Source organism: Eumetopias jubatus, unplaced genomic scaffold (genome assembly GCF_037043125.1).
Source record: "Eumetopias jubatus isolate StellerSeaLion01/CBP00866 unplaced genomic scaffold, mEumJub1_p1.0 scaffold_13, whole genome shotgun sequence".
NCBI classification, from domain to species: Eukaryota; Metazoa; Chordata; class Mammalia; order Carnivora; family Otariidae; genus Eumetopias; species Eumetopias jubatus.
In genome coordinates, this window is record NW_028274819.1 from 99,940,335 (window position 1) to 99,954,017 (window position 13,683).

General features: G+C 57.3%; 1 protein-coding gene across 6 annotated transcripts in view; it reads right to left on the reverse strand.

Moving 5' to 3' along the window:
• Window positions 1-4,696: 4,696 nt before the first annotated feature.
• CEP164 (centrosomal protein 164) overlaps window positions 4,697-13,683 on the reverse strand; it is a 61,297-nt gene continuing 52,310 nt past the window's right edge. For 4 of the 6 annotated variants that reach the window (XM_088018060.1, XM_028105930.2, XM_028105925.2 and 1 more), the window contains exons 20-33: window positions 13,558-13,680; window positions 12,333-12,476; window positions 11,824-11,907; window positions 11,601-11,669; window positions 11,116-11,291; window positions 10,659-10,785; window positions 10,313-10,380; window positions 9,628-9,835; window positions 8,666-8,773; window positions 8,003-8,117; window positions 7,210-7,557; window positions 6,396-6,462; window positions 5,427-5,555; window positions 4,697-5,239 (exon numbers count right to left, since the gene is read on the reverse strand). In XM_088018060.1, the coding sequence (XP_087874186.1) occupies window positions 5,143-5,239; window positions 5,427-5,555; window positions 6,396-6,462; window positions 7,210-7,557; window positions 8,003-8,117; window positions 8,666-8,773; window positions 9,628-9,835; window positions 10,313-10,380; window positions 10,659-10,785; window positions 11,116-11,291; window positions 11,601-11,669; window positions 11,824-11,907; window positions 12,333-12,476; window positions 13,558-13,680 (1,863 nt within the window). In that variant the 3' untranslated portion in view covers window positions 4,697-5,142. The remainder of the gene's footprint in view (window positions 5,240-5,426; window positions 5,556-6,395; window positions 6,463-7,209; window positions 7,558-8,002; window positions 8,118-8,665; window positions 8,774-9,627; window positions 9,836-10,312; window positions 10,381-10,658; window positions 10,786-11,115; window positions 11,292-11,600; window positions 11,670-11,823; window positions 11,908-12,332; window positions 12,477-13,557; window positions 13,681-13,683) is intronic. The other 2 variants (XM_088018061.1, XM_088018062.1) reach the window with 2 other exon arrangements.

The window sequence follows — 13,683 nt, forward strand, 5'->3', positions numbered from 1 at the left end:
AGGCGCCCCTAGACCAACATTTCTTTAGAGTAACTTATTGAGCTTTATCTGTTTCCTTTGGTTGTATCAAATTTGTCTGATTTTTTTCATGATCCTTGACTCCTTATGTTGGTATCTGCATTTGAATAAGTGTATTTCCAAGGTCAGCTTTGAGTATTTCAAAGGTCAGCTCAGTTTGGGCTTCTGGACAAGTCCGCTGGTAACGACTTGGGTAGGTGAAGCCTGCTATTAGGGTCTATTATTTGGACAAGGCAACTCTTTAAGCTCTGAGATAAGAGTGTTGGGTATACCACTGGCTGAAAACAGCTGGAAAGGACTGTTGGCTTGTTTCCCTGCCCAAGTGAGGCTATAGGATGAGCTCCATGGTTGCCTAAGCTCTGTGTCCAGGCTTCCTAGGACTGGGTACTATACTTAGCAGCAGGTGAGGCTATGAATTTGCTTCCTTGCCCTGGCCAGACAGCAGGACAAAACCCAAGGTCTGCACGGTTCACAGTCTTGGGGCCCAAATCAGGCAAGTGTGTGCACTGAATACCCTGGTCAGATGACGTCACCAATTTTGCTCTGCAGATAGGGAAAGCCACAGGCTATGTATGCTCTCTGTTCAAGTGCCACTGTAAACAGGGCTGTTGGGTGGGCCATGCAGCTTCCTCTGTGTTCTGGTAAGGCTTCTTAGTCACGTGGGCTGAAGGCTGTATTCAGCTGTAAGTGGAACTATGAATTTAGTTTCCCTGCCGGGGTGCGGTGGGAGAAGCAGCTCCAAGGCCGTTAAGGCTCTTCGCGGTCTTGACTAAAGCTGACCCATGCTTCCCTGACCAAAAGGGCCACTAGCTTTGCTCTAGGGGTGGTCAGTTCTGCACACTTGCCTCTCGGCTCAAGTGTGGCTGGGTTATGCAGAAGATTCCAGGTGTTCTTGCCAGCCCTTCCTCTCAGATGGGGCCAAGGACCGTGCTCCATAGCAAGTGCAGCCATGATTCAGCCTCTCCAGCCTCAGTGGGACGTGGAGAGCCCTCTTCAGGCAACTCTCAAATTTTCCCAAACCAGGCTTTCTGGTCAGCAGGGGCCAGGAGCCACATCCCACAGCTGCTAGGGCTCTCCCCAGCTCTATTGCCTGGGCACAGGCAGACCAGGCTACAGTGCCTACAAACCCCTCTTTGAGGAGGAGGATCCGAATCAGGCAGACCTGCACCCTGCCTAGTTCCCCGGTCAGACTGCACCACGAACTTGGTTTTGCAGTTGAATAAAGCCACTGGTTGCGATTACTACTTGGGCCCTGCAAGTATGAACTTGGTTGGCCGAGATCTAAGTGCTGGTTGTTGGAAGTCTTTCCCCACTTACATCACAGACTCCCCTGCAATCCCCATGGGGTGAAACCACAGTAGGGGCTCCCACAAAGTGATCCACAATGCTGGGAGAACTGATATCTAACCTGAACTCTTCTCCCTTGGAAGAACCGTATGTTCAGGGGGACCTCTCAGTGTGGTGCTACCCTAGGGGAGGGGCAGTAAAGTCCGCAGGTAGCCGCTTCTCCTACCCTTCCAGTGCAGTCTGTCTTGGTCTCTGTGCTGCAGGGCTGCTTCAGCCTCGGCATTGTGCTCTAGGATTCTCTCAGTGGTGTCTTGTCTGTGAATAGTTGCTAGTTGTTCTTATGAAGGGGCGTGAAGTCAGGAATGACCTATGTTGCTATCTTGGGGAGGTCACTGCCTTTACTATGCGTTGAACACTGTTTTGAGGACTTTATACGGATTAACTTCTTTAATCCTCCCAACCACTTTATGGGATAGGTCACCCCATTTTACAGATAGGAAAATTGAGGCACAGTGAGGATAAAGTGGGAACTCTTGTTTGACTCATGCCCCTTCTGCTTTTGATTGTGAGAGTGGAACTCATCGCACTGTCCCTACCTCCCAAGAGCAGGCACCCCTTTCCTCCACCATGGCCAGCAGTGCTCCATGGCCCTTCGCTGGGCCCCCTGGGAAACATATCTGCTAGAGAGGGCAGATTCAATAGGGGAGGCAGGAGATGGCAAGTGGAAAGGAGCAACAAAGGGACTTTCCCGTTCTTCAGGACACTGGTGATACCGGGGGCTCTATTTTTTAATCCTTACTTCTCCACCTTCCCCCCTCAAAAAAGCTGGTGGTGGGATTGGAAACCCCCACCAGTCACCCTCCCTACCAGAGCCTCTCAGGCCACTGAGGGCTTTCCAGCCTCCCTCTGGATAAGAGCAGCTCCCCGCCCAAGACAGCCACCCTGCTTCATCCCTAGAATGTGGGTTTAGGCTTTGAGCTTTTAACCAGGGGAGACACAGGCCTGGAGAGGACTTGTTCAGGTTGTAGGTGTTCCAGCCAAAGTACATCCCGGTGTCCTAAGGCCAGGGTTATATCCCTTCCCCAGGCTGCCACTTGGTGTGGAAGTTGGCATGGCTGGGGGGCTACCATTCCCAACTCTGCTCCCCTAAGAAAATAGTGGACGTCTCACAAAAGAGCTTTGGGAGGTTGTCTGATCCTAGGTTAGGAATGACTCTTACCCCACCAGTAAAAGGGAAGATCAGAACACTGCCCCTTCTTTTCTTGTATTTGCATAAAATCTCCAGAAGGAACTTTCAAGGAGAAGCCTGGCCCATGGATGGACTGACTTTGGTGTCATTTGAATACTGAGCCATGTGAACATGCAGCCTGTTCAAAATAAGTCTCTTTTTAAAAACACTCTTTTCTGAAGCCCCAGGCTGGGAGGCAGGACTCCTAGGTTCTGGTCCTGCTTCTGCCATGCCCTGACTGTAACTTTGGGTAACTCACCTTATCTCTTTAGGCTCTTCCTGCTGCTATAAACACGAGTGAGCTGAACATCATCTGCAAGGTTCCATTCAGCTACCAGGTCTAGGATTCTAGACTCCCTAGCTAGATTTTACAGTCTCTACGGGGAGAGATGGGACAGTTTTGGAGTCTTTGGAAAAATCCCCCTTGTAAAGCTTGGCCCGGCAGGGTTGGTGGCGGGGGGGGGGGGGGGGGGGGGGCGGGGGTTGTTTACCCAGCTAGAAGCCACTCCCTCCCTAGGACCCAGGTCTTCAGAGCAAGCTGGCCAGGACTGTTCTGTGAGTGAGGAGGACAGAAGGTGCTGACCTAGGGGAGCAGGCTCAACACAACTCAGCTTTTAGAGAGGTGCAGATCTAGGTTCAAATCCTGGGCGAACCTGAGCTGTAGTCATTTAACCACGCTGAGCCTGAAGTTCCCCAGGTATATAAGATAATACCAACTTCACAGGTTAAGAGGGTTAAATGAGATATTTGAAAAGCACCTGCACACGGAAGGTATTGGACACATGTTAGCATCCTCCCTCCCTCCCTTCATCGGAGCAGCTAGGATAATGGGAGGAGTCGGGGTTAATTCGTAGTTGGTTTTCTTATACAAATCCATGAAACGGGGCCTTCTGGCCTTCTCGGTTGGTTCTCCCAGCAATTTTGTTGCTACAAACCCAAAACTATGTTGGCTGCTCATACCACTGGAGCAGAAAACAAAACCCACCTTAGGACATCAGGGGGCTTAGCTTTCGTTCGTGTACACACAGCAAACGATGCCAAATGGCCTTTGGGAGATGGCACGAGTCTCCAGCTGGTAGGTGGCACAGTAGGGGTGGGGGGAGGGAGAGATGGAGCACATCAGCACTTCCCAAGGCTTCCACTCAGCAGGGACAGGGAGCTCTGGGAGCACAGATGGGGCCGGGGGCTCTGCGCTGGGCGGCAACTGGCTTCCTTCAGGACCTCAGGCCCTTTCGGGTCTCTGGGGTTTTCAGCCATACACCTAGATTACAGGCTGTTGTCATGAGCAGATTAGACACCCAGGAGGTGGTCTGTGAATGTTCACTTTCCCTTCCTTTATTCTTAAGAGGAAGGAGGCAAAGGCCTTCAAAGAGGAGACCCATTCACACAACTGCCTTGTGGCAAATGGACCTGCAGGGATTTAATTGATGTAGAAAACACAGGCTTGTCACCAGAGTTGGTTCTAATACAGGCGCTAGCCCCAAAGCACACAGGATGAGCCAAATAGCAAAATGGACTTTTTTTCTCTATGGTAGACTGATGCCTAAAAAAGTGTGTGTGGGGTGGGGTAAAAAGTTTCTTAGTCCCTGACAAAGAAATGAATGGTAGGCTGACAGAGACTTGGTGTCTGTGCCGTGGAGAGGCAAGGGCAACCCCAGAGCTTTCAAGACAAACACAGGGGCATTTTATTTAAATGACAGGACAGATGTCCAAGAACGTCCGCTACAGCACACCCCCCCCCCCACCCCCCAAGGAGCCCTCTGACGGGAGATGGGACCACAGGGAGCTGGGCCCAGTGCGGCCCAGCCTGGAGGAGGGCTGCCAGGGGCGTGGAAACAAGAACCCACAACTCTCCCCATGGTGGCCCAGAAAGAGAAAACCAAGATGTGACCCCAAAGCCATCCCGGACTTTTCCTGTGGCTTGTTGGCTTCTTGAAAGTTGTGTGCTTGTGACCTGAGACTCGAGCTGGCGGGGGAGGAGCCCGAGGGAAGGGAAGGGACGGGAGCGCCCCTGAGGAAAGCACAGAGCCAGCAGAGGGAGGATGGGCAGCAGAATGTCTGGGGGCCAACTTCCAGCAACCTCTGGCAGGGCTCTGGGCCCAATCCTGAGATAGAGTGCTCAAGAAAGGAGACTTACCAAAAAAAAGAAAAAAGAAAAGGGTCTGATCTCTCTGAGGCTGAGGTATTAGAGCCCGATCCCAGGGTACAGACATGCTGGGGGGCTTCGTTCTGGTGAATTAAGGACCATACACACATAACCGCAGAAGTCCTGAGCACAGAGTGCCCTGCAGGCCCCTTGGCCTTGGAAGGCAACTCCTAATACCTCCTCCTCCTCCTCCTCCTGCAGGTGCCCGGGCTCTGATGGCCCCACGTCGGTGTTGCCTTGTCCAGGCAGGAGCTCACAGAAGTCCACACTCTTCAGCCTGAGATGCGTGGTCTCGGGGAAGGCTTACGGTATTCCTGTGGTACCATCCTTTCCGGCCCCGCCGCCGGGTTCCTCTGAGTGGGGCAGGCAGCAGCAAATAGGGCAGGAGAAAGCTTTCCCAGAAGGACTAGAGCGCAGGCAGCTCCTCAGGCACTTGGTCTGGGTGCAGGAAAGGCTCGGGGCCTCAGTAGCGATACACCCTCAGGCTACTGTTCTCATCCAGGCCCAGCTGCAGAAGGCCTGAGGTAGCTGCCGGCTTGGGCACTGAAGAGAAGAGATGTCTGGCCACGAGGTGAAGGAAAACTCTGCAGTCAAGTCAGCTACTCAGGTCCAGGGAAGGGCCAAGGCCCAAACAGGGTCCTCCTCGGACCCCCCCCCCCCGCCCCCCACGACCCAGGGCACAAACACGAGCTCCGGAGCCCACCTCAGCCATCCCAGCCATGACAGCAGAAGCGGACCAAAGGATACAACTTGGGGTCATTCCTGTAATGTTCTAGCCACTTTCGGTTGGCCTCAATCATGCTCTGGAAGTCTGTGCTGCCCGCCTCAGGGCCGGAGCCGTGCGAACGGGACTGCTGCCGGAGGCGCAGCTGCTCACTGGGAGGGCGGAGGCCGGCGTGAGGAGAGGGAGAGCGGAGGCCCGAGGCCCGGAGGAAGGGGACGCGCGCGCAGCACAGCCGACCGGCTTCTCCCTCCTCTCCACACACCCCACACACCAGCCAGGGCCTTCACAGGGGGGCTTTAGCAACTCCAAGCTTCCTTTGCTGGCAAGAACGCCCTTCTGGAATGATGAGCATCGGTTCCCCAAAGACAAGGTGGTGCCCCCCACCCCGGCCCAACACTCCTGACGTCAGGGCTCCCACATCAGCCCGGTCCCAGCCAATCTGACCAGCAAAAGCTTTCCCCTCTGTTGATTCCAATACCTGCCCAGCACTAGCTCCTGAGTGGGCCAAAGGGTAAGTGGGGGTGCTTATGGTTGGGGGCCTGTGGAGGCGGGGCAGGAGACACACGTGGCAAGGAAGCAGATGAATGGGAAATTAACAATAGGTTTAAGTAACTGCCCATCTGTCTCTCCCACAGGGTGCCCCTTCTCACTCCAGATGTTGCGCAGCAGGACTGCGGGAACAGACAACAAGCTCAATGGCAAAGACAAAAGCCATGCTCAAGGACAGGAGGGGCCAGGGGAAGGAGCAGGGTCCTGCCAAGGCTGATTTCTCCCTGCAGGGGTTAGCAGGCAGCTTCCTCCCAGAGCTGGGCCAGGTGAGACCAGCCGCCACTGGGACCTTGGCGGGGGGGGGTTGGACTTTGCTCTGATGGTGGGAGAGGCACCTCAGACCCAGGCGAGCAACTTTTGTGGCCTGGGGACCTGTCCAAGCCCTCTGGGTAATGTAACCAGAGTTCTCCCCTGGGAGGTGCGGCCTGCCCAGGGAGGCTTACCTGGCAGACACATAACCCAGCCTATTCTCCAGTGGGGCAGGGCCGCTGCTGAGGAACGGGACTCCAGCTGGAAAAGTAGGAGGAAATCATCCAGAAATGGGTCGTGGAAGCCAGCCCCAGCAGGCCACCTCCCAGCTCACCAGTGCACCTACTGCCTCCCACAGACACACAACAGGGCAAGTTTCGGTGGTTGGAGGTGGGAGACAGATGAGAGACAGGAACTGTCCTATTTATTGGTAAAATTTAATCTACTTTTCTATTTGGGTTAAGACAGGGAACAGATACGTAACTTTTTCCCCAAAGTAACTGTTTTTATGGCTTTTCACATTCTTCAGCAGGACTGAGACCAGGTGAGGCCCCCTCGCCCAGAAACAGGGCAAAGCTGTATGGCCAAGGGGTTATGAGCAGAATCTTGAAGTCAGAGAGACAGGGGGCCAAAACCCAGTGTGTTACTTACTCCCTGGGTACCCTGGAGCATATCCCTTAACCTGAGTCTCAGTTTTCTCATCTGTAAGGGGGGGATAAATATTACTACCTCAGAGGGTTATTAGAAGGACTCGTGCGTGGCCCCTCACACAAGGCACAAGATGGCAGCTAGTACAGTGAGGACAGGTATGACCTTTTAGGTTCTGCTGAGCTCCAGCTCCCATCAGAAAGGCTCCAGTCAGCCCAAGCTCCAGGTCAACTGTCATGACTCACAGAGCCTGTGGCTTCAGGGCCACCAGCAAGTCTTCCTCCCATAATGGGATGGGCCATGCCAAAGCTGGGGGCGGCAAGGGGCCGGCAGAGGAGGCAGAAGGGGAAGGAGGCTTACTTGGAAAATACTTGCGCCACTTCTCCAACAGGAAGTCGTCCACTGTTTGAGCCACGGAGGAGGAGAGCGTGGGGCCCAGCCCGGGGCCCCAGGCCCACTGGGTGGATGTGGGCACCGCCGGCGGCCAGGCTGACACCCGGGCCAGGGAGGGGCAGGCGGGTATGGGGGTGCTCCTGAGGTCCCGGGGCGGGGTGGGTGCCGGTGTGGAAGCGAAGAGTGGTGGTGGTGGCTGCGGGTTGAGACTGCCCAGCATGCTGAGGACACCGTTCAGCTGGCTGCTGATCCGCTGCAGGGAGCTGCTCAAGTAGTGGAACTTGTAGGGGAAGGTGGCACTTGCAGTCAGGTTGACTAAAAGGGAGGGACTCAGCTTCAGGGCCCAGGCACGGCAGCACCCTCCTGGCTGCCCTCCTGGTCTACGGACCACAGCCCCTCGGCTGATGGGGGCCAGGGGGACGGCAGGGCTTCTGTGTTCGGAAGCTGGCAAGGAAGGGAGAGGAGATGGCCCTCTGCCCCATTGCAGACCAGAGCGGCAGAAGGAGAACACCTCTCAGAAAGCACCGGAAGGTCTCTGCATGTTCAGGTGGCCCCTGACCCCTTCTGCCCTGTGTGCTGGCAAACCCCCATGGGATCACTCCTCCCAAGCGTTACTGAGAGCCTGCTCCAGACACTGGCTCCCAGTAGGCCCCCCCCATGCAGGGCTGAAGGAGGGGGGCTGCCCCTTGGCCCCCCCAGCCCCAAGCGCCTCTCTCTCCATGGATACCATGGTCCTCCCCCTGCCGACACTGCCACTCACAGTGAGGCAGGGGGCAGGATTCGGAGCTTGAACTGCTCATGTCTTCTGTGTCGCTGAGGTCAAATGTCACCACCTTCTTGGTGGAAGCTCGTCTCAGAGTGTCCTCATCTGAAGCCTGAGGGATACGAGCAGCAGTGAGTACTGGCGCCTCCCCTCGTGTGTTCTGCCCACTGTCCGACATGTGACGGCCAGGGACTCTCTGGGACCTAAAGTTCTGGGAGAGGGACACCCTATGGGCCGCCTTGCAGCATGGGAGGCAGGGGTTGAGAGGACACAGTGGGCCGACACATAGGCAACAGGGCCCCAGGACCAGAGCCCCTGCCCCCAGCAAACTCCCCCTGCAGGATGGCTCCACCCAGGCTTCCGTGGAGGACCGTGGAGAAGGCCACAAGGAAAAGGAGGGAAGCCTAGGTGTGTCCATTCCCACACCCCGGGGCCCAGCTCTCCTCAGGAACCCTGGGAGGGCAGGGCCAGTGCCTGTCAAGAGCCTGCAGCAAGAGGTCTGCTCAGGACCACTCCGCACAGATGTATTCAGCAACCTCAAAGCCACTGCCATCTCCCCAGCCCAGGAGCCCCAGAGGCCCAGCTCCCCCCACCACGGGACCAAAGAACCCAACAGCAGCCCAGGGACGGAAGAGGGAGGCCGTGGCCACCATGCTGTACCTCCTCCCGAAGAGATGATTCTAACTGATTCAGCTTCTCCTCTTTCTTCCTCAGCAGGTCGTGGCCCTTCCGCATGGCCGACTTCATCTCATCCAGGTGCCTGGTCTCCTGCCGCCAGAGAGAAAGGGGAGGACAGACACGGGGGCTCAGCGCAGGTGCTGGAGTCCCGGCTCTGTGTGTTGTTGGCTGGGTGACCCTGGACAAATGACCTCTCAGTCTGGCTTGTCCTCTCAAGAAGAGAAACACTAGTTTTCCAGGGTCATGAGGATCCAATGAGGTAGAGTGTTACATGCTGAGCCCTGGGCCCGCACCTAACACATTCTCAAAGAGTTACAACGCATTACCCCAGGGTTATTACTGTCCCTGCTCCCACCGCCCTCCCTCTCAGCATGCAGCAGAGCAATGAGGGCCTGAGGGCAGCATGCAGATGCCCCTGGTAGGCCTGCCCCGCACCAACTCCGGGCACCAACAGAATTCTAAGGGAGCAGGCCTGAGCTGCCGGCCAAGGCCCTCAGATGGCACCATGAAGTCTCTGCCTTTTCACTGGAAATTAGGCTATCAGGCAAGCAATTCAGTCTTATGCCCAGTGTGCTGAGAAGATTCACTTATGAACCACATCTTTAGGGTGACGGAATGGGCCAGAAAAGCACTGGATGTGAAATTTTAAAAACCTTACTTGTACTCTTCACCTACAAAGTGAGAGTAACACCACTGCCTTGCACATCACCTATGGCTAGTGTGAGGACGGAGAAAGCACTGTACACTGTGCGCTGACACATAAACGTCAGGTGCTTTCATCTTCCCGGAGACCGAGAGCCTGCAGCATCTGTTCAGTGGCCCCCGGACCACGCTGCTGGGAACCCAGAATTACCAGAAGTGACGGCTGCCCTGGCTCCCCCCAGGACCCCCACCCCCACCCAGGGCCCCCGCAGGACGGGCAGGCTCTCCTCAAGGCCCCTGACCTCCTCCAGGTCCTTGCACGCATCTTCCAGGGCCTTGGTGCCTGGGGGATCTTTGGCAGCCTCCTGAGCACTGGCCAGCTCCCGGCGCCAGTGCTGCTGGGCCGCCTTCAGAGCCGTCTGCCGTCTCCGCATGGAGCGGGTCTGCCGTACCAGGAACTCCTTGGCACTGCGGAGGGCCATCCCCTCGGCAGAGAGGTAGTGCCGGACACTGTGGGAGGCCAGGGCAGGGCAGAGGGGTTGGGAAGGGAAAACACACACGCTCTGAGCACTGCTCTGGGTCACTGGAGCACTTCCACGACAGATGCCCAGCCTGAGCCCAGACTACGAGGCTGGGCTGGGTGTGAATACACAAGTATTCACGCTATAGTGTGCCGCATGCTGCGGGGCCCTCCCACCCTGCCTCTAAAGGGATTGGGCCTGGGGCCTCCAGATAAATGGCCAGACACTCCCGTCAGCTTGATCCTCAACCAGAGGGCAGCAGGTCCCAGCAGGCTGTGTCAGTGGTCGCGATGGGTCAACCTTCTTGGCTTGCTAAAGAAATTCCCTCGGTCCCTCGGGTCCTCGTCCCCGAACCAAGCCCCACTGGTGATCACAGTCAACTCATTTCAGTTCACCCCAGGGCTGTGATGCAGGCACTCACCCCTTCATGGGATCCTGGACCCAAACTCAGGCTATCAGAACTCACCTGTCCAAGGACAAGTTGGGCTCCTCCTCGCTCTGGGAGAGAGAAGAAGATACCTCTTTGGTCTGGTTCTAAGGACACACACGGTAGAAAAGGCCCACTGACTATCAGATACACCGCCGGCTCAAGGGACCCCCAAAGCCCCTCCCAGGGGCCTAAACACAGAAGTGGCTCTAGGGGAGCTGCTGGGCACCACTCGCATACACATGTCATCGGGCTGATGGAGCTGGGGAGCTGGGACTATTAAGGACAGGAGGCTAAGGTCATATATAAAGCAGAGCCAGGACCCCTCCTGGAGCACCGCCCCAGCCCCACCACCCTGTCCCTTCCACAGCACAGAGAAACTCACTGTCCCCAGGGATTTCCTCAGGTCCTCAATGTGGAGATCTGGCTCAGAACGTGGGGAGGCGTTACTCTCCTTGGCTGCTAGCTCTTTCAGTGTGTCCTGCTTCCTCTGAGCTTCAGCCTCCAGGTCGCTGTGACGGGGGTAGAGGTGGGGTTTGGCGGGGAGGGGGAGACAGGGTCACATGATGAAGCAGGGTGGGCAGCACACCGTCATGACTGCTGAGGTGGGCTTTAAGCCCTGATTTTAGGGAGACAGCAGGGCTGGGGCGTGACCAGTAGAACCAGAGACGACCCCCGCCCCCCAGCTGTGCATACCTCTCACCCCCTACTCCCTACCAAATGCAGCTAAGCCCCTCTGCCTGGCTCCACCCCTGCCTGATAGTTGGGCCGTGAGCAGCCAGGGCCCAGGCGTGTCAGGGGGCAGGCAGCAGGGGAGGCCAAGTGCAGGGTGCCCACACCACCTGATGTGCTTCTGCAGCCTCCGATTCTGGGTCTGCAGCGCATCCACCTGGGACTCCAGCCCCACCTTGCGGGCCTGAAGCTCAGCCAGGAGTCTTTGGAGCTGTCGGTTTGACTCCAACAGGTGGGTGTGCTCCTTCTTTGCCTCCTCCAAGTGCTGATAGCTGGCTGTGACTTCCTGAAAAGATAGAAGCACCTGGAAACATGCGGGACCAAGGCAGGCGGCAGCAGCACAGGGACCCTGAGGTGCATGGGAGCGAGCGTGGAACTCAAGCACCCTGAAGTCACTGCGGCCTCTGCTGCCCGCCACGCAGCCCCACCCCCTGGGGCTCCCCAGCTGGGCTATCTGTGGCATCCTGCCAACAGCGTCTGGAACCCTAAAGCCCGGGACAGATCGGGTGAGCAAAAGGTGGGATGTTGCGGGGAGAGGGAGGGAAGGTAAAGGGAACGGGGCAGAGACGCGGGAGCACAAGGGAGACAGCCCAACCTCGCTCTGCAGCGCCACCTGCCTCTGCACATCAAGGAGCTGCTGATGCTCCCTTCGGGCTGTCTCCTCCTGCGGGGGTGGGGAGGGGGAAGAAACTGGGCCATCTGGCCATCTCCAGACGCCCTGGGTCTAAGGGGCAGGAGGCCCCAAGCTCTCCCAGGGGCGCTACCACTCCAAGGTCCAGGGCCCCTGGAGATGCTATCCTCAACTCCTGCTCTCTCACCTGGAGGTCCAGTTGAGCCAATTTGGCTTTGACATTTTTGGTTCTGGTTTCAAGTTCTACCTCTAAATCTTGGAGTTTCCTTTCCTGCACAGAAATAGGTAGAGTGAAAGATGTAAGTGTAGAAAGAGTGCAAGGCCTGAGCTGAGGGGGCAGGAGGGGGCTCTGGACCCACCCTTCCAGAGCACACCCTCATCCCACTTGCCCTTGCAGGCCCCCGGGAAAGTACCACCTCGTGTCTTCCCAATGGGGGCAAGGAGAGACAAAGGCGCCCAACCCAGGGTCCTATGGGGGCTGACCCCCTCTAAGCTCGGGGCTGTTTGCTGGCCCAGAAAACAAAGGACCACGCGTGCCCTGGCCTGCAGATGGCCTGTGCGAGACCCCCGCGCCTGAGGCTGTCAAGGCTCAGATCCGCGGCTGCCCCAGCTGCCTGCCCCCAGCACTTCTCCTGTATGGAGGTGCCAAAGGGGGCTCACCCACTCTGGTCCCCGGGGACCGCCCGGAGCCCCCACCTGCTCCCGATGCCGACGCTGCAAGTCCTCGAGCTGCCTGTCCTGCATCTGCCTCATGGCCTCCAATTCTCGCTCGTGCGACCTGCGCAGGTGCTCCAGCTCCCCAGTCAGGTGGCCCAGCAGCTGCGCCCGCTGCTTCCTCTCCTGCCCGGAAGGGGAGGCTGCTGGCGGGAAAACTGCAGCGGCCCTCATACCCCTAAAGCCACGGCCCCTCCCTCCTCCGGCAGCGTCGGGTCAGTAAGGCCGGGAACCCCAGCGGCTCCCGAGGGCCAGCTCTTCGAGGAGGAGAGCACGGAGAAGCGCCCGGGCCTCCCCCCGCCACAAGAAAGCCTGCACCCCTCTCTGCTGTGGAAGCAGGCACTGCTCAGATACCATGAGACCGCCCCCCCCCCCGTGGAAATCTGCCTGTCCTGCTGTCTGTCCACTGTGCACAGCGTCCTTCCTCGAGGGAAGAGAGGTCACTAATAAATTAGCAAGGCTCTTCAGCAAGGTCCGCATCGGTTTGGGAAGGGAACCAGCTACGTTTTATCACAGGCCGGCTATTTCTGTGTGGTAAAGACCGTATGGACAGGCTGGGACACGGGTTCCAGTTACTGGAACAGGAGCCTAGACATCCCGGGCAGAGGCCCAGCTGGGAGCTAGAGTCAGGCCCCACTGCCACCCCTGTTCACCCCCGATGTGAGCCAGCCAAACCAGTGTGGTGCCACATTCTCACCTACAGGGGGAAGGCTGAACATGGGCAGATCAGCTCTAAGGAGTGTTTGCCTCTTGCCAGTCTATGATGTCTTGGAATTTTGGTTAACCCTGATGGCATGGTGTCAGGGTGGTTAAAGTTGAAGGCTTGGCAGCCAGACAGTCAGAGCTTGAATCTCAGCTCCTCGACTTACTAGCCCGGAGCCCTTGGGAAAGGTGCTTGCGCTCCTGAGTCTCCATTTCACTTTCCAACTGGAGGTCATGATAGTCTGCACCTCCTCGGGGTGTTGGGGGTACTAAATGAGTCCGCACACATCGGGGGACTGAGAACAGCGCTAGCACAGGGTACGAACTCAGTATCTGTGAGCCGCAGCCGCTCAGGGAGGGAAGGCAGCCTGCCTGCTGCTGCTGGAGTAAACCAGGAACCTGGGCTGCACCAGTGCAGGGCGTCATGCAGCTGCCAAGGACCGCCGGCTGTGTGTGTGCGTGCCCGCACATGCCGAATGTGTACACAGGGGAAGGGGCAAGTCACCTCGGCTTCGTACTGCTCTCTGGCCTCGGCCACCACCTGCTGGTGCTCTTCCTTCATCTTGTCCATCTTCCTCTCGTGGTCCCTTTCCACCTCCTGGCGCTTCTCTTGTAGGAGGCCACTGAGCTG